This window comes from Colossoma macropomum, unplaced genomic scaffold, assembly GCF_904425465.1.
Source record: "Colossoma macropomum unplaced genomic scaffold, Colossoma_macropomum, whole genome shotgun sequence".
NCBI lineage: Eukaryota > Metazoa > Chordata > Actinopteri > Characiformes > Serrasalmidae > Colossoma > Colossoma macropomum.
In genome coordinates, this window is record NW_023494800.1 from 5900521 (window position 1) to 5920746 (window position 20226).

General features: G+C 39.4%; 1 protein-coding gene across 4 annotated transcripts; it reads right to left on the reverse strand.

Annotated features, from left to right (window-relative positions):
- Nucleotides 1–4687: 4687 nt before the first annotated feature.
- LOC118820075 (SWI/SNF-related matrix-associated actin-dependent regulator of chromatin subfamily B member 1-A) lies at nt 4688–19336 on the reverse strand. Of its 4 annotated transcripts, none has more exons than XM_036588200.1 (10): nt 19234–19336; nt 17727–17838; nt 17407–17515; nt 16875–17012; nt 12407–12534; nt 11925–12091; nt 9992–10182; nt 7007–7018; nt 6171–6302; nt 4688–5211 (listed from the first exon to the last, which is right to left on the reverse strand). In XM_036588200.1, the coding sequence occupies exons 1-10, from the start codon at nt 19315–19317 to the stop codon at nt 5172–5174; spliced, it is 1113 nt and encodes a 370-aa protein (XP_036444093.1). In that variant the 5' UTR covers nt 19318–19336; the 3' UTR covers nt 4688–5171. The 4 variants fall into 4 exon arrangements, with proteins under 4 accessions (XP_036444093.1, XP_036444091.1, XP_036444094.1 ...); XM_036588198.1 differs by having other exon boundaries at nt 17407–17536; XM_036588201.1 differs by lacking the exon at nt 7007–7018.
- Nucleotides 19337–20226: the final 890 nt, after the last annotated feature.

The window sequence follows — 20226 nt, forward strand, 5'->3', positions numbered from 1 at the left end:
TGTATCGCACCTCATTCAAAAAGCAGTCCAGACAGAAACACTGTAACATCAGTATGAGTAGGCAGAGCTGAACTACTGTAGGATGAATAGGCAGATGTAAATGTGTTGGTTTTGGGAACATCACGAAAACAATGAATTAAAAATTAGCTGATTCTGCAGCTTAGTTTCAGTGTTTTCACTGCATCGAACGGGGGGGAACAGTAGGTTGATATTTGCACAGATGTTTGGAAAAAGAAATGGCAAAAAGAGGTTTGCATTTACATTTTATTGTCTTAACTTTAATTCCTTTTTTTGGCTGGATTTGCCTCCAATATTACCCCAGGATTACTTCGTGTTTTCTCTCAAAACTGCATTCTCGACTGAGACCAATTCGCGCAAAGCTAACGAGCGTTTGTTGTTATTAGCCTGTAGCTAACGTAAGAGCACGGTATTCCGTACACTTGCAAATATTTCTGTCTGTGTAATAAAAACCACTTTCTTGACATTTGTCAAAGATACATCTGAGACATTATCATATATCCCTTTTTCCATCAAATTGGTTGGAAAGACCATCTAAGCTGGGTTTGGACATCAAATCTGTGCAAAATAGTGACCGACCCCCGGCGTGACCCGAACATGGCGGGTGGGGAAACCCAGGGATGCGAATGTGCGAACTTTCACGGCCAGTTAAAATGCATTTAAGCACGTTTAAACATCATATTTAACGCTTAACATTAAACAATGGATCATCACCATGAAACACAGTGTGTTTACTACTGAGCTGTTAATCTAAGTTTACACCGTCAGCTAATTTACCTCAGCAGACTCCTTTCAGCTGCGCAGCTTCACAGCACTGCCTCACTTTACTGTGCTTCTTTCCATGGTAGCCTCATTCACTGCACATATTGTTTATATTAATACACTTTTATAATCAGTTAATGTCTATTTTTATGCAATTAGATTTCATAAAACTTCAAATAAAACGCAGGGAAAACACTGTACGGAAAACCGCTCCCTCTGTGGAAGCTGGTGTACGGAATACTGACGGTACAAACCGTTGACACCGATGACGCTTTCTTTAAAAGTATTGGCCGAAATGTGACCAATCAAAATGCATCCTGGTTGCTAGGCAGATATGGCAGAGTCCAACCAATCATTACACCCTGTATCACTTCGGGTATTTCCGCAATAACTGCTGAAACGCGAAAAGTGCCGAAGTACTGTACGGAATACAGCACTCTTATGTTACAGCCGTTCAACACGGCTAACGGCAACGGCTTTTGTTTACAGTTTATTCTTACAGAATAACAGAGGGCGAATGGAAATTGCCGGGGTCAACAACAAACTACTTGTTGTTCTACTTACTAGTTTATGAGATAGAATAGCGTATCAGTTATTTTAATGCGTCGCCTACGCTAGACAGTCTGTAAGCTAACGGCTAACAGTGATACATGCACGGTGGCTAACGAGGCTAACTCATTCAGCTGTTTCACTCACAAACGTTTCTTACCGTGATTCCAGTCTCTGTGCTGGAAAATATAACAGAGGGAACAGCAGTTTTCTTTAGCAGGCGCATTTGAAATCCGCCTTGCTTCTGAGTCTCGAGTCGTCTTCGTTGGTGAAGTGGTTGGTTGTAGAGTTGTTCGACTTCGGTATTTGTGTGGAGCTTGAAAACAATTAGGCACAACTTCGGGACTTCTGGTAACGGCAACCGAAAAAAAAAACGCACCGTACTGTATTTTCTCCATGTATTTTTTGCATCCCGGTACAGCGCAGTTCACTGAATAAATAAGTGAGGTGCAGCTGTGATCAATCTCAACTCCTCTGTTGAATAAACTAAGTTTTGTTGACACCGTGCAGCGCGGAGAGGTACATGCAGGGCGTTGTAAGGAAAAAATAGTACCCAAATAAAACGCATTTTTTCGAATTTAGCACTATTTTATCATTATCAGCGTGACATATACAACTTATAAGACGTGTAAGTTCACTGGTCAGTTTGGACAGCAGGTAAATGGTGATATTTGTAGTGTACATATAACGACGTCTGTGGCCGTATTACAGGAAATTCTTATCTTTTTGTCTTAAGATCTGACAGGTTAATGATTTTTCACAAATTCGTATTACTGAAGCAAATCGTATCTTGATTTAAGACTCATGTCGTATCTTACAGCATCTTTTCTTATCTCAAGTTAGGAAATCTTATTTAATTGAAGGCGACAATCAACTGTCGTGTCTGTTACCTAGCAACCGACCATACGAGCACAGCTGAAATGTAAACAAGTGATCCGGTTAGTTAGCCAGACAGCTAACGTTAGCTAGCTACCATGATTGGTGTAAAGAAAGTTAAATAAAACTAAAGCGCGATGAACTGAAAGTTAATATTATTGTGTCAGAGCTTCGTGCTGTTTGTCAGAGCGTCGCTGCTCTCAGTTTCAGTCTCCATTTCCCAAACGCTTTAGCCGAGCGCGCTAACGTTACTCCTCCTAATAAACAGACACCCTTTCAGCTCTGCCTCCTCATTATTCACCACCATCACTGAAATATTTCATCATAAACATTAACACACGAAGGTAATCAGAGGGGACGGTGGAGATCGAGTCTGCAGCGTCTGGGCTTTTAAACCGCTGTTAAAAAATCCTCACGAGTCAAAGCACCATTTTCTACGGAGCCCCGCTGGTGACATCCTGTATAAATAAAAATAATGCGTGGCCATGACTTAGTAAGGCGTGGGAGTGAGATGATTAAGTTGTGGCCACGGCTTAGTAAAGTGTGGGAACAAGATCTTAATGCGCGGCCAGGAAGCTGTGATGTCGTTCCCACATCATACAAAGTCATGGCCACGACTTAATCATCTCATTCCCTCGCCTTACTAAGTCGTGGTCATGCATTAGGATCTCGTTCCCGCACGTTATCTTTATTTATACAGGATGTCACCAGCGGGGCTCCGTGGTTTTCAGTGTAGAAAAATGTAGCGTCATTATTCTAGTTATTACGGAGCCTCGCTGGTGACATCCTGTATGAATAAAAATAACACGCGGGAACGAGATCCTAATGCATGACCACGACTTAGTAAGGCGTGGGAATGAGATGATTAAGTCGTGGCCATGACTTTGTATGATGTGGGAACGAGATTACAGCTTCCTGGCCACGAACAAAGACAAAGTCGATTAAAACAGAAGTTAAGACAGATCTGGAGTTTATCTTAAAGTTAAGATTTATATATAATATTCTGGCAACTTAGGATGTTTCTGTAATACCGTTTTCTTATCTGGAAATAAGATTAGATTATAGACTTAAGAGCTGATGTTCTGTAATGGCTTCTGTCCTAACTTCAGTCTTAACTGAAGTTGCTATGACAACAAAGCAGATATGATATCAGACTTAATAATTTTCTGTAATATGGTTCCCAGTTCCTAGCACTATAATGGTGAACAATTCCGACTCAATACATTTCTCTAGAAATGTGTATTTCACACCACTCTGAATTATTTTGTTTACTTCTAAACCATTGAATAATTCAGTTATCATTCAGTGGTTTAGAAGGGCTGCCAGAGCATCACGAGGGAAGACACTGAACTGAGACACTGGGAAGTTCTCACTACGACAGTGTTACTTAGGTTTATGGTAATTTATTCAGTTACTTGAGAGAACCGGAGTACTGGAGTACAGAACCACATCAGCTGTCCAAATACTTATATATTGCACTGTATGTAAAACCTGTTACATGCCTTTTTCATTTGATTGCCTAAAATAATATATGGGACTATTTATATGACCACACTATTGTTTCTTATCATAAAAAGACTCAAAGCCAGACTTGAAAAGCTCAAGGGGCCTGGAAGAATCCTTAAAAATCTATCATTCACTACAGCACCAATCACACAGGCTGTGATATACTGCCAGAGGATTATAGGAGTATCTAATCTAGTATATCCAGTGGTTAATGAGGGGCTTTCCTGGGCTTTGTGTGAACTGCTTCCAGTTTCCATTCACATAAAAGTACAGTATCTTAACATTTCAAAAGGCCCAGTGGAAAATCTCACTGTGCATGGAGGCCTTTGAAAGTGAAATGCTTGATTAGGGAGATGGCCTGAGCACGTAGGAAATTTAATGGGCTGGTGCTTTAGAAATACAAAGTATGTTAAGGTTTAACCCAAACTATAACAAAAAAAATCAGTTATTTTAGCCGAACAATGAAACATACGGCCCATTACCCATATATGCCTCCACACAGTAAACAATATTATAGCCCAAGTCTATAGACAGACACCTTGACATAATGGATAGTTAGGATAGTCTTAAAGGGCCCATATCTTACCTATTTCTTGCATTTTTCCACCCTGAGATGTTTGTGTGTTTTAAATACCAAAACTTTATAATATATTTGTATATCACTGTTTTTGGAAGGAAACCTCATATCTCCAAAATGGTATCTAGGAAAAGACCTACTTTACTTTTAATGTAAGTCAATGGAACCAGACGTTGCTTAAGGAAAAGTGGGGAAGTAAGAGGAAAACACTAAAAATTAGCCCTAAAAATTCCCTGTATGCTGACTGTTGGTGGACATCGATTGTGGAAACTCATCGCTGTAGCAAATTCCTGAAGCAAACTCAGGACAAGACTATAATAAAAGCATTAACCACAGCAAGGCATCGACATGAATATGCAGAGGCTATTCAGGCACAAATTTAAAAAACAAAAAATAAAGTCAAAAGAAACAGCATCAGTTTATTAGGACGTTTATTTTCTTTAAAAAAATGCAAGTCCGGTACATAGTATGCCTCAGCACCTTTTGACAAAAGAAAAGCACAATTAATTAATAAACATCCCCTCTTCTGCAAAGGTGCGTAACTACGTCCCAGTGGTCACGATCATATCTAGACAAGCGTCTCTCTACAGTCAGATCAGAGTAACAGTTACAGTGAGCGATTCATTTACATCTCATTCATGATCAGTGAAAGTAGCCCCAAAGTAGCCCTGACACGTCCAACCGATGCAAAGTCAATTTGGAGGCACAGCGTCTATGCCTTGAATGTGTGTGTAATGTGGTGCTGGGGCTGTGAAGGAGGTCAGAAGACTGGAGGAATGTAACCCAGAGCTGTGTTTTAAACAGCAACAGACAGCTCCAGGGGGGTCTGATGCCGATAGGAGGCCTTAAGCTTATCGAGTGGTGGCATCCTAACCTCCTCTCTCTACCAGGCGGGGGCGGTGTTGGCAAGTCGTCGCATGCGCCTTGGGAACACAAAGAAAGAGTCGTTAGTGATGTTTCAGGAATACTGAACATTTAAAAATATCATAAAAAAGCAAATTAGCTCAGTTTCAAAAATCTGATTTACTGAACCACAACAAATGGACTATTATGGTACTACTATGGTATTAATGTCTATTTAAAATCACTATCATACTCTTTGTTACGCTGCCCAGCAATCATAGCCTTCATGTAGCATGCTACTTAAGAGAAGAACTGTTTATTGCAATTACTACTAATAATAAATGCAAGTATTTCATCTGCTTGGAATTATAAGGTTCTGACATGTTTGTCAAAATTGAGTTATTCATTTGTTCTTACTCTTCATTTGTTCTACAACTTCTTAAATGTTATGTGAGGTGTTTTATTGAGTTGTCTGCATTTTTGGACTCATTACGTAGAAAACAAAATGGTTCTGTCTCCAAAGTCAAACTCTCACTATGAGTTCTATGAGGTTCTATCTGTGAGCCAATCAGCACTTTTAATACACGCAAAAGGACCAATCAGGTTCTGCTTCTTCGTCATGTTGCCACACTGCCCAGTGATTTCATGAAACTTGTCTTGCTTGTCTTTTTGCAGTTCTTTAAAGTTTGATTTTCTTTTTATAAAAAAGAACAAAAAAAGAATTTTATAAAATGTTAAGCTATAGTTTTAGTTTATAACTAAAAAGTAAACATTTTAATTGATTAATTACAAAATAGAACATTTATTTCGTTCATTCATCCATCCTTAAGTCAAAAATAAGACATTTTGGTGCATTAGTCACATTTCTGATAGATTTTGTTTTATGTCTCAACTAAAGGAAACTTTAGGGAAATATTCCTTAACTATGGCAAAGCCCCTGTTTAAAATCAACAATTATAATTAATAACCAAGGTCTAAATAGTGAAATAAAAGACTGCCTCTACTTTGCACACAAACCCTTTCTGTTCTACACTCTTACCTTGTGTTCCTATCCTGATCTCTGATCTTCTTCTCCATCTCAGCATCTGTCAGGGTCTCCAGCAGGGGGCACCACTGGTCAGCATCACCCGTGTTCCGGATTGCAATCTCTACCGTTGGCAAGGGGTTTTCACTACAGGAAACATCAAAATCACAGAAAGTCAGTACAAACGTTACATCATGACAGCATGAAGGAGGAAATCAGGGCCAAAGACATTTCCACTGGTGACCCATAAGGCATAGTGGTGAAGGGCGATCTGAAGAGATGCCTTTAAACAGTTACACAGTTTAAACATATAATTCAGCATCTACAGCTACTAGTACGTGACTATTTCTTCCAAGCTTTGATATGTGCATTCAATAATGTGCTAGATCATGCACATAATACTGGGAAATCCCAAAATCTTGGTCAATCGTTCATCATAGCGCATGCAGTGGACAATTACATCATTCAATCAAACCACTGTCTGTTACTTCAGATCTCACTAGTTCCATTAAAATTCATATATGGGTCAATGTATCATATTTCTCAACAAAGTGCTATAGAAAGCTAAAATAGGTCCAAAGATAATGGACCCTGCATAGATATGGATAGTAATGGATATAAAAGATTATGCTGTGTGACACTGTAACCAAATCAAGTTTTTTTTAATATTCTATTCATTTATGTTATGTTCTTATGAAGAAACCTGGACAATCTCTAGGAACAAGCCCTGCAAAGATCAAAACAAAAGAAGAGATGAGGGTACTCAGCTTCCCGGGGCATGAAGGTGGAAGTGGGGGTAAACGTGGGGATAAGTAGGGAGAGAAGATCAAGAAATTTTGAAGTATATTGACCTGAAATCAGACCTATTGGAACAGACAGTGGGAGAAGCAAACAATTAGAGGATTACAGCAAAGCAAAAGCAACGATGAAGTTAAGGTTGATCTTAGAATGTATTCACTCGTGCATTATTATAAGATTCACCTTTACCCCCAAACCACCCACAACCAGCTTCAACCATAACAGCCCTCGAGTGAATACATTCTAGAGATTTTATGTGAAGTTAATAACAAAGAAAATAAGCAAAAGCTCCTATACTCCTATAAGCTATGTTTACTTATGCATTTGTAGTGAAAAAAGGCACATTATCTTAATATCTGTCATCTGTATCCCTGATCTACAGGCACCCAACAGAAAAAGAAGGCACTTCAGATGAACTCTGGCTCCCCCCAAATTAACAGTAATTTGATGGTACATGCAAAATGAGAGCAACACAATAACAGGCTAGAAAACATCAGCATATGCTGCAGAGGAGACACAAACATTGCAAAAACATGTCAATTCAGCATCTGAAAAATGTAAACTTGGTAGGGAGTGAGCTGGCCACAATGTTTACAGCGTTTGTAGATAACGGAGGTCATAAAGAACGAGCTGGTGTGTAAGAACACATGATGAACGGCCACAATGAAGATGGTTGTCAACCACTGTTGTAAACAGGACACGGTGTGTGTAGCGCGTGTTTGTGTGTATATACACTGATCAGGCATAACATTATGACCACCTCCTTGTTTCTACGCTCATTGTCCATTTTATCAGCTCCACTTACTATATAGGTGCACTTTGTAGTTCTACAGTTACAGACTGTAGTCCATCTGTTTCTCTGATACTTTGTTAGGTACTATTTGGGTGGTGGATCATTCTCAGCACTGCAGTAACACTGACGTGGTGGTGGTGTGTTAGTGTGTGTTGTCCTTGTACGAGTGGATCAGACACAGCAGTGCTGCTGGAGTTTTTAAACACTGTCTCCACTCACTGTCCACTCTATTAGACACTCCTACCTTGTCAGTCCGCCTTGTAGATGTAAAGTCAGAGACGATAGCTCATCTGCTGCTGCACAGTTTGTGTTGGTCATCCTCTAGTCCTTCATCAGGTCACAGGATGCTGCCCACAGGACGCTGTTGGCTGGATATTTTTGGTTGGTGGACTATTCTCAGTCCAGCAGTGACACTGAGGTGTTTAAAAACTCCAGCAGCACTGCTGTGTCTGATCCACTCAGACCAGCGCAACACACACTAACACACCACCACCACACCAGTGTTACTGCAGTGCTGAGAATGACCCACCACCCAAATAATACCTGCTCTGTGGTGGTCCTGTGGGGGTCCTGACCATTGAACAACAGGGTATAAGGGGACTAACAAAGTATCAGAGAAACAGATGGACTACAGTCTGTAACTGTAGAACTACAAAGTGCACCTATATAGTAAGTGGAGCTGATAAAATGGACAATGAGCGTAGAAACAAGGAGGTGGTTATAATGTTATGCCTGATGGGTGTATGAATGAATACAGGCTTTTGATGCACAGACAAATTTAGGGCTGCAACTAACCCGCACTTCTGTGGGGAATCAAACATTTGTTATCAAGCTAAATACTAGCTTGTGACCTGTAGCAATACAGCTGCCAGCTCTGCACTTCGACTTTCTAGAGATTGCAAGATTCTCGCAATTGTGTAGCGCAAATAAGTTTCCTGCTGCTTCGGATTGACAACTAGCACGTTCTCAGTTTTATTTATTACCAAGAATAAACTACAGTCTGCTGCCGAGCTAGCTGTCTAGAGCCGAAGGAAAATTCAGACCACATTGGGTGAATAATGGCTTAAAGCCTTGTTCCCGTCCTGACTGACAAGAGTCAACCAAAACGCTGTTTTTAGTTTTAAGATGATGGTTAAAATGTCAGAATTTCCTCTGCTCTCCTGCAGCGCTTACTGCTGTTTGAACAGAGCCAGCTCAGGGTTGCCAGATTGGGTACTCTAGCATTTAAATGCAACTTGCTATGAAAATAACTATCAGTGATGGTTTTAATTATTTTGCAATTTTTCAATTTAGTTAAATAAATAGATTTTATATAAAAGCACTAATAATAGTAATAACAATAATAATAATAATAATAATAATAATAATAATAATAGCCACAAAAGTTTTTTTTCCAGTTTTTAAAGTAAAAATTGTCGATCTTTTTTATCCACATATATTTACTGAATTTCCAAGACATTAGACAGAATATTCTAAAACAATAGTTTAAATAGTTGCAGTCCTAAACAAATTAAACAAAAAGCACATTCAACATTACATGCAAAAACAAATCAAAAATGAAATAACACTGATAAAAATTGCAGAACAAAACAGGCCCAACAAAATCTGGCACAACAGACTTGCACACTGACTAATCCAAATTTTTTCACTTTCCAGGAAAAAAGCATGGACCTAGCATGGCCTAAAAGCATACTTCATTTTTGGTCACAACAGCACAATTTGGTTTCGTCTGAAAAAATGGGCTCCATCAACACACAATTCAAAAAGAAAAAGGAGGGAAAAAAAAAAGATTTAAAATATCTCTCCTCTCTCCATGTCTGTGCATAAACCATCAGTCATCATTTAGTCAAAAACAAATACACAACTATTTTTCATCTGAAACGGCTCCGTCAGAAAAACAAAGAAGGCAGTCGAGCAGCGTAAGTGGTTCAGCTATGAACCAACTCATTAAAAAAGCATCACTGACTAAGTGGTGACTGATAGAATGAGAGCCTGAAGCTGCTCCATCAACAGCTCTTCCGGTTCTAATCGTGTCCATATTGACGGCACAAGAAGGGCACTAAGTGTTTCATGGTGCTTGGAGTGTCAGTCAGAAGGGAAGCAGCACCTGAGTAAACATACGTGTGCATGTGTGCCTACTTGTGCATACTTTCCATATCAGCACTAAAATTTGAGAATGGTCTGTATGTAAATAATCAAACCTCCAATGCTTGGGTATGTGTATGTGCGTGCAAGTGCGTCTCACCTGAAGGCGTACGTCCTCTGATGCCAGCTCAGCTGGCCGCGGATGCTGTAGGCGATGGTGGTGACAAACTCTCCTCCAAGGCCCAGCTCAGAGCACAGCTTCAGAGCAAACGTCTCTGGAGAATTCTCCTTCTCAGACATGTCCCACTCAAACTGGTCCACCAGGGAAATGTTCCCCACATGGATGTTCAGCTGGCAGCATAAACAAACACATTATGTAACGCAGAACAGTATGATCACACATGCCTCCACACAGGATGTTTACTGAGAATGCTGCCTTTTTTTATTTATTTATTTTTAATAAAAAATATATTAGCCTTGAGCCTCTAATTGATAAACACAGTGATCTTTCAGTAACTGTTTTTTTCTTGTCTTACATGTGCCACATGACTTTTTTTTTTTTTACTGCTTCATCTTTATTTAACCATCTCCTTTTTACAGTTATTTGAATCTATGGTTCATTTAAAAGCGCAAAAAATAGAAAAAACTGCACTTAATTATAGAACATTACAGACTAATTAACTACACACACACACTTCAAACACCACATTGAAAGATTATCAGTTTTTCAATCTGGCAAAATTTGTTTTCGTAACTGATATTACTTTTTTGCATTTTAAAACGAGCTCACACTATTATCCATTTAAGGTGTGCAGTGAGCAAAAGCAAGATTAAAAACCTGACTGTATCAATGATCAATGCCATGACATTTGTCTTAAACAGATATGCATGTAGCAGCTACTGTTAACCGGTGTGCCTTAAATTGGTAGGTGAATGTAATATTAGGCAATCAGGACTCTTGGGCTACGTTCACACAGCAGGTAAAAGTGGCCCAAATCTGATTTTCTCACCAAATCTTAACGTTTTGTTTGGCTGTTCACAATATACTTTAAATGTGATCTGTATGCGAAATCAGTCTGAACAGATCAGCTCCTAAACTGACCAGCATGCACAAAAGAACAATGCTTCACGTGGCTCGTCCAGAGGTAAACAATCATGACCGCCAACGAATGCTGGTCTGCTCCCAGGGGGTTCAGTTTCACCTTCTCTGGCATCACAGGAACAATTATGAAGTCCCAATGACTGACAGCTGGGCTTATCACCCAGAATGTGTTCGAGCTCGGCGTAAAAAGGGTGCGTTATTTGGACACGGCCACTTCTTTGGGTTTTTTTTGACGCTGCAGCCTCGTTGTCAACGGCCGCGTTCAGCCATTTCGTTCGAAAGTGCCTTCTAATGTTTTGGTACAGAAACATCAGCCTAAATGTTTCTGAGTCTCAGCAGCACGAAATTATGACGAATGTCAAGTTGGATTGACAAAGTTGCATGAATTCCGATCTGGCTGTTCAGACTGAGTCGTGATGCCGCATATTGGATATGTATCAGATTTTAGTACCACATATGGAAGCGTCTCAAATCGGAATTGAAAATGTCAGATTCAATGTGTTTTTTGCTGCTCACACTGACACACAGATGTCACATCTGTACCACATATGAAGAAAAAGATCAGACTTGGGCCACTTTTACCTGCTGTGTGAACAAAGCTTTATTGGTATAGCAGTGGCTAAACACAATCAGATGTCCAGTCTTCTACGTTAAATGTTGTGGGGCGTTATCTACCGTGCGCCATCTCAGTGAGTTTGCAGAAATGCCCACCACTAGTGATCACACACGCAACAGTATGTACACAAGCACAAATGGGCCAGCAGGTTATTGTTGGTAATTCCATTATTGGACCAATAATAATGATGAAAATAATGAAATTCTGACAATGTCAGCAAATAATATAAGCAGCCAGCATTGTATTGTCCAGCCCTACTTAAAAAAAAAACAAAAAAAACAAAAGAGTGACACTAACTTGCTTTGGAAAGGAGACCAGAGATAAATCCATCAAATTTATCTCTTGACCCCTTATGCAGGTCTCGAAGCTACTGACCTTGATGATGACTCTCTGATCAGTCTGCTCGTCCAGTATGCTGTCTGTGGGGTAGGACTCTATTTGCTGCCGGATGGCTGAGGCGATGGCTGGGACGAAGGTCAAGGGGTTCAGGTCCAGATCATCACAAAGGATCTCTGCAAACATCTCAGGGGTGATCAGCTTCTCTGGAGTGAAGAAACAATGTAGGACAATCAGGAAGGATATTATAAATACTGCGATTTCTCTAATAGATCAAAAACACAAAAAGTACTGGAGAAAAATACAGCTACACATGTTGAAACTCAGTGCACTGACGCATAAATAGTTCATCCTTATACATTGTGTAGATATCTGCGTATGGCTAGTTTCAAAATAAATATGTATACCACAAATATGTATAATTATGTTACACTAGACAGTGTGCCATGGATTGTACATTATGACTGGTTCTGAATATACTTCTCGGTAGTTTCTGCAAGTGAATTGTGGTGCAGCATTACCATTCATGTTCCAGGTAAAGGCGTCTCTGAGCTTTTGGCCATCTATCTCCATGTCCAGTCGAATCGGAACAAGAACTTCTGCCTGAGAGGCGTTCTCATGGATCACTGCTGGGTCATGGTCATCAAAACTATAGAGAACCAAAGACAGAAGCCCATTAACACAGGCTGGGACTGCACAATATGGACAAAACACTTGTATTGCAATCATACTGCTATATACTGTAATATACCTTGCAACATATTAAAAATGCATCCATGAATCATTTTACGTATTTAAATATTGGCCTGAATGACAAAATAACTTACTTTTGGTTGGATTACATTAACAACTGTTTTTTGATTTACCAGATCACTCACAGAAACTCATCGGGGCCTCTTGCTTAGTCAGGATGCTCACAGCACACAGTAAAAGGTGTCTGCAATATCAGCATTGCATGATAACATACACATATACTGTGCATCCCTAACACACAGTAGACACCATCTGCATGGAACAGCTTTAACCAGACAATTGGACCACAAATTCCCCAAAAAGATCCGGAGTGTCAAAACATCCCTGTGTGGATGTAGACTTTCAAGCACTACAATGCCACAGAACATATGGATCATCTGTGATGACAGTCCAGATCGAAGTGAACACATTGGTTTCAGATAAAGTGCATCTCAAAGTTAGTGACAAGTTTGACAGAATTACAATGCACAATAAAACGTCCATCTGCCAGGCTAAAAGTCGAAAGTCAGAAAACCATACAAGTATAAATACAATCTCTGATTCAACAAACCAACAGTGACATCAAGCGTGCCATGAAGCAGCGTACAGCAGTGAATATTAACATCATGTAATCTCAAAGAACCTGGGGCCATATTACAGAAACCTATCCTATCTGCTTAGTCACCATGACAACTTTAGTTAGGACTGAATTTAAGACAGAGGCTATTACAGAACAACAGTTCTTAAGTTCATAATCTTATCCATTAACTCCAGGTAAGAAAACTGTATTACAGAAACATCCTAACTAGACTAAATTTCATCCTAACTTTAAGATAAATCCCAACAGTGTCTTAACTTCAGTTTTAACCGTCTGTTTCTACTGTTTTATGCAGTGAGAGGCAGCACAGTTCACTATAACTAACATTAGCATAATGACGTTACATTTATCTACACTGATAACGGTGCTTTGACTTGTGAGGGTTTTTTTTTCTAACAGCGTTTTAAAACCCAGGCGCTGCAGACTCGATCTCCACCGACCCCTCTTATTACCTTTGTGTCTGAATGTTGATGAAAACTCATCAGATAGAATATTACAGTGATGGTGGTGAATAATGAGGAGACAGAGCTGAACGTGTGCCTGTTTATTATGGGAAATAACGTTAGTGAGTTCTGTTAAAGCGTTTGGGAACTGGAACTGAAACTGAGGGCGGAGATGCTCTGATTAACAGCACAAAGCTCTGACACAATATTATTAACTGTAACGGTACCTAATGTTAGGTGTCTGGCTAACTAACTTGATTACTTTGATGCCGTTTACGTTTCAGCTGTGCGCGTATGGTCGGTTGCTAGGTAACGGACGTGACAGTTGATTGTCGACTTCCATCGAGTAAGTTAAGATTTCTTAACTTCAGATAAGATAAAATGCTGTAAGATAAGATTACTAAATTAAGATAAGATTTGCTTCTGTAATACGAATTTGTAAAAAATCTTATCTTGACCTGTCAGATATTTAAATTAAGACAAAAAGATAGGAAGCTTCTGTAAAACGGCCCCTGATCTGTATTGCTGCATGTACCTTTTACATTCAGTTTGTATAATTAAGATCCGTATATTTTGTGGTTGTGCCTTCGTATTTCTTGTATCATTTGTTTACTGACTGTATGCTGTCCAAAAGTTTGTAGACAAGTGCACATTCAATATTTCTTCCAAAATGAAAGGTATTAATAGGGAGTTTGTCTTCCTTTGCTGCAGTAACAGCCTCTACTCTTCTGGGCAGGATTTACACTAGTTGCTATAACAATGCTGTGAGGATTTGATTGAGCATCAGTGAGGTCAGGTATTGATGTTGGCTGATCAGTTCTGGATCACTCCAACTCAACCCAAAGGTACTGGATGGAGCTCCATCATTCCAGAAAACATAGGTCCACTGCTCCACAGCCCAATGCTGGGGAGCTTTAAACCGTTCTAACTGACTCTTGGCATTGTGACCTTAGGCTCATGCGTGGCTGCTCCAGAGCATCCCATTCCTTTATTCAATGCTTTTCTACTGACACTGTATAAGCTGTGTGTGGGCAATTGAATGCGTGTGTCAGCATTGGGTGCACCTTAAAGCAGCCGAATTCACACATTATTGTGAATTGTCCGGATACTTTTGGCATATGCCTCTACTTCTGGCAATATCTCTCAACCTAATCACACAGAAGACAACAAAGGACCTAAACCACATTTCAGGCTGGCTAGTTTCTGTTTTGATAAACCAGACCGCTTTTAGAAGTTGACTGGATGCCTCAGTGTTATCGCCACTGTGTGGGAGTACAAGAGGAAGACAGGTCATCCTTTAGAGACTGTTGCGCCTATAAAAAGACCAGTTTTTAGGAGAATCAACAGAAAATAAGCTGACTGCTGGTAAAGGAAGGCATCTCTAAGTCTAAAGACAGCCAAGCTGTGAGTCGCTGCTGGCCTGCTGACCTTAAACAAACACCCAGAAAGGGAGGAAGGCAGCTCCCTGTCATCAGGTCACTGCTTTGATTCCCTCAAACCCCAATCTGGATCCAGTCTTGCTGACAGCACTATTATACAGCATATATTTACGACTTTGTGTTGATATTCAGAAACGGCTTAATCATAAAAAAGCATCCGTGCTGAACTCAAAAGCCCGCAGTTTGGACGAGCTACAAAGAACGTAAAAAGCATAGCAGTCAAACTAAAACACAAGAAGAGTTATACTGTCACAAGAGCATTACAGAGCCCACACCATAGACACAGTTTTTTCTGTAGGTTTTGCTGTCATTACTCAGAATTGCAACCCAGCAGACATAAATGTTTGTGCTGACCACTCAATTAGAAGAATTAATGTTACACGCAGCCTCAGAGCAGAGTCTGGTGTCTTTATACAAGGCATCAACCTTCTCAGAGTACTCCAGAATTTATGAGCACTCGAGTGCTCCATTAGCTGGGATGGGAAATGTATTCTTACGCAAGAATCGGGTGCAATTCCTCAAAATTTCTGAAGTGGGACTTTTTGGGTCTCAAGCAGGGGTTCAGAGACTTGGCTTTTAAAGATTAGAAACTTTCCAAATGTAGTGCAAACTGGCTTAAAGTTTCAGCCTCAATAATTAAATAAGAACTGCAAAGGATATTATACAACCCTATTTCCAACTTTTTTGGAACAATTGTTGGCATCAAGTTCAAAATGGGCATTTATTTTTCAAAAATCAATAAAATTTCTCAGTTTTAACATTTGATATGTTGTCTTCGTAGAATTTCCTTTAAAAATATGGTTTACATGATTTGCATATCATTGCATTCTATTTTTATTTACAATCTGCACAGCGTCCTAACCTTTTTTGGAAATGGGGTTGTAATAGAAGCGGCTTTTTAAAGGGATGGTTACTTCAGACATCATCGATCAGCCAAGACGTGCTTGTGATGTGATTAAGATCACTGTACGTTTTATTATGAACTATAAAACTGCAAAAAAAAACTCACCATCCAGATTATATTTGTGACTTCTCTTCTTTCTATTTCTAAGCATACATCTTAAGTTAAAAAAATGAAAGATTAACAGTTATTTATAAAAGCAAAGACAGAAATCACAAATGTAATCTGCGGTGTCTTGAGTGATGTGCATGCTACGGTTATTCAAATTTCAGCACAACACCTGCAGTTTGAAGTGGCGGCCCACATCATTCAGTTACACTGTTAAGTTTTGTTCATTTTTACAGTTCACAGTAAGTCACTGTGTCCTAAACCACATTTACAAGTCTGTGCCTACTTAATGAGGACCTGGGTGCAGTTGGAGTGTGTTGAGAAGTTGTTTTGGGGATGTATTTACAGAGACGATTTTAGATGACTATTGGCTCCAGTGCAAAAAAAAAAAAAGAAGCAATACCAAAAATGTCTTGGCTGATCAACAATGACATATTTCTTTAAAATGTGCCACCATTAATTTGTGCATATATAACCTGTTCATTGGTACATATCTTTGTGTGTGGGTCATAGTTTTGTTGGTTTATGGAAAAGATCAAAAAGTCATAATTATCTTCATTAAGAGAAGTCAACAGAGCTCAAAAAATATTGCTAGAAAATATAATGAATGCAATGTTGAATACAAACACTGCTACAGAAAAAAAATAATACAATTCCAGAAATGGCATTCAAATTTGAAATTCACAGCTCATACAGTCAGGCCTTTTTACTAAAGATTGGTATAACATTGTGTTCACTGTGAAATGGTGGCTAAAGAAGCTGTCTCACCACAGGGGAAAAGTCCTCTTCTTGTCTCGTCCCATACGGTTTCGGTTAATCGAGGTGGAACAAGGAACAGCATCCAAGTGGTGCGAACTGTTGGGAAGGGTCGGCACCCACTGAGTGTTCCTCTTTGCTTTCTGCTCCCTGATATATGTGGAGAGAGAGAGAGAGAAATAGACATTCACTTTCACAAAAAAGAAAAACTGATGTAAATACTACAGTGTAAAAAATAAACTCTCAAAATAGTACACGTTTCCAAGCATCAAATCAAAATGAAAAGGCAAAAAAAGTAGAGGTAGAGATGGCATTTTAGTATGAGTGGGTATTGGTACTGGGCTGCATAAAATACAAAAAGAATGGATAAAAATTTAGGACAAGAAGCAACAACACTATTTGAACTGACATGAAAGGACTAACTGGTTTATCAGAAAAGAAATATTTGCATTGGAAAAGGGTATGTGAATAATGTTTTTGGTGCCCTTTTTAACTCAGAATTAAATGTAAGTGGGGGAAAAAAAAAAAAAAGACTGGCCCTCACCTGAGATAGGCTGGAGGTTCCGTGCTGATGGACACCGCTTTATATTTCTCATCATTCCCCTCGAAGATCTCTTCACACTCAGACGCTTTCAGCAGGGTCACACTGGTGGCTAAAGTTGTGTAACCATGATCTAACATAAAATAAAACACTGCACAAACTGCTGTCCAGAAGCAGGACTAAACGTCTACCTATTTCAAAGGCATGCTCTAAACGAGACTGTGGCCTCCTATTCTCAGGTTCGTAACTGCTTTCTGGACTTGAAGTCACCATAAGGCATCTAAAACGTGTGAACGTAATGCAAAAGCAAGTGAATCACTTACCGTGTGACGAAGCTACTATCTTTTTCCTCTCTTCAACAGATGCGAGCCTTCGCCACAGTGATGGATACCTCTTGTACAGGGAGCCTCTGAACATACGCAGGTAGTTTCCAACCTAAAGCAAACACAGTGACATACAGGTTACTGCTTTTGGGCTCAAAGGGCAAACAGGCCAGTACTGTTTCTAAATCAGGGAATCACACTCTGAGCACAGAAGTTTCTTAAACAGTGTTTTCCAATTCTGTTCCTGGATTGCACTGCACAGTTAGGTGTTTTCCTGTCCTAACCAATCCAGTAGAGAAAATAAATATGCAGATGTGCAGTGCAGAGGACTCCAGGAGAAATTTAGGGATGCACTGCAATAAGAGCTTAATGAGGCATACATGATGCAGTACACTATGTATCACAAAATTATTATACATGATATTATATACAAAATCATTGTTATCATGTAGACAGTGGTATTTTTATCTACCCAATGCTTCTGAGTGAAGTACTTTGAGATTAACTGTAATTAAAATTGTATTATTTTTGTTATGTTTCTTGATTGGACCTTAGCTACATGAAGTAGCTTAGGAGCCATTTAAAGCTAAATCTCTGAACTTACTTTTTATACTTGCCTAACATTATAAATAAAGAAAAAATAAAAAAAAATACTTAAAACATATGCAAGGGAATAAAGGGAAACGCCACTGATATTTCAAAACTTCTACACAGTCAAACGACAGAGATGTAAACTAAGTCTTCTACCATCATTACCAACATAAAAACTAGCAAATAGCAAATATCTTTATTTGTGTTGTAGACATTGTGACCCCTGGGTCCTATCACCACCACTGTAAAGAGTCTAAGTTTCTCTGCAACGAACCGATTTACATCAAACCACTCTGAATGACTCTGTTTACAGCTCAATGGCTGAATTATTCGAAAATTTTGAAAAACGTGGTGGAATTCCCCTTTACGGAGCAGGACTGAGAAATGTCTCGTTGCTGTAACAGACGCCGTTATAGAGGTCGAGGCTTGGCTCTTTTACTGTGAACACTGCCGCAGGTCCGAGCTTTTCTACTGGACATAAACTTCAGTACAGGCAATTATCTGGACGAGGCTGAACTCGGCTTCCTATTCGGTAGCTTCTTGTTCGAATTTTCCCGCTCCACCTTAAATCGCGCTGCTGCAATGTAACTGAAGCACCATTTAAGGTGGAACGGGAAAATTCGAAGAAGGAGCTGGCGAATAATGAGCCAGCTTCAGCTTCGTAGTGTTTGCCTAGGCTTACATTAGATAATGGTCAACAAAATCCCGCTTTATTACTAAACCCAACGCCAAAAGCGACGCCCGTGTCTTTTCTTCATTCATTAGAGGCTCTGAAGTTAGCGAGGTTAGCTAGCAAGCTAACACGCCAACAAAGAGTGGACGCACAACAACCAGTGTTATCGGTCTAAACTAGCAGCGACTGCGAACTAATCCGAGCCTAGACCTCGGCGAGGGGGTGTCGCTGTTATTTACGTACCTCTGAGCCGATCATATAAAAATCTCCATCCTCTTCAAGCTGAAATTTTATCGGCTTTTGACCGAATGTTTTACTCAACGCCATCTTGGCAAACACAAAGCAACGCACTGCGCATGCGCTGCATCGACACCCACAGGCCCGAGTCTGTGTAGTTGCAGCCTTTGCCAAAATTGTAAAAAATAAATCAGGACAAATTAAATAAAAAAAATACATATATAAGCAAAATGTAATTAAAATGAGTGCAAGATGATGGATCACATATGATTATTATTATGATAATCATTAGTAGTTAAAGAACTCTATGCTTCCTAGTGACACTTTCCATGAATAAAGTAACTGCTGTTGTTTTTTATCTCTGTAAAAAGTGATCTGTGCTTTAACTTAAAATGAAATTACTAAAATTAGCATTTACATGATCCCAAAACACATAAACTGTCTGCATCCACTTTTAATGTGGTGATTTTGGACTGTCCCACCTCACTGACATTGAATTCTCTATGAAATGTGTGTATTAAAACCTTCCAGTTGCACCGTAAGTCAAATGTTTTTCGGTTCCTTTTCGAGCAGTTTTAAGTTAAGAGAATTATTTTTCCCTATTAATTTATTCGATTTAATAGAAAAGGATTTAACCTGTGTCCCACATTGTATGCGCAACCCTTATACCCAAATCTGTAACCCCCTGTAAAAAATGGAAGATTCCATTTGTTATATAAATACAGGAATGTTGTATTATCTCGTTTTCTGCAGAATGACCATGAGAAAAGTAAGTTTTCTCGTTCTCAGTCACTTCTCCACTTTGCCTCAGTCCATTAAATGTGCTCTGGCCCAGAGAAGGTGGCAGTGTTTCTGATTCCTGTTTACATATTGTTTCTTCTTTTCATGGTAGAGTTTTAAGTTGCATTTGTGGATGTAGCAACAAACTATGTTCACAGATAGTGGTTTTTGAAAGTGTTCCTGAGCCTATGCAGTGATTTCCACTACAGAATGACGTCT

What these genes read in the sequence shown, in the direction of transcription:
- LOC118820075 (XM_036588198.1), bottom strand. Translation starts at nt 19,317, where the DNA reads ATGGCGTTGAGTAAAACATTCGGTCAAAAGCCGATAAAATTTCAGCTT. An exon ending in TTTATATGATCGGCTCAGAG is followed by an intron (nt 17,839 to 19,233) that starts GTACGTAAATAA and finishes TGTTTGCTTTAG; the next exon opens with GTTGGAAACTACCTGCGTAT. An exon ending in GATAGTAGCTTCGTCACACG is followed by an intron (nt 17,537 to 17,726) that starts GTAAGTGATTCA and finishes ATTTTATGTTAG; the next exon opens with ATCATGGTTACACAACTTTA.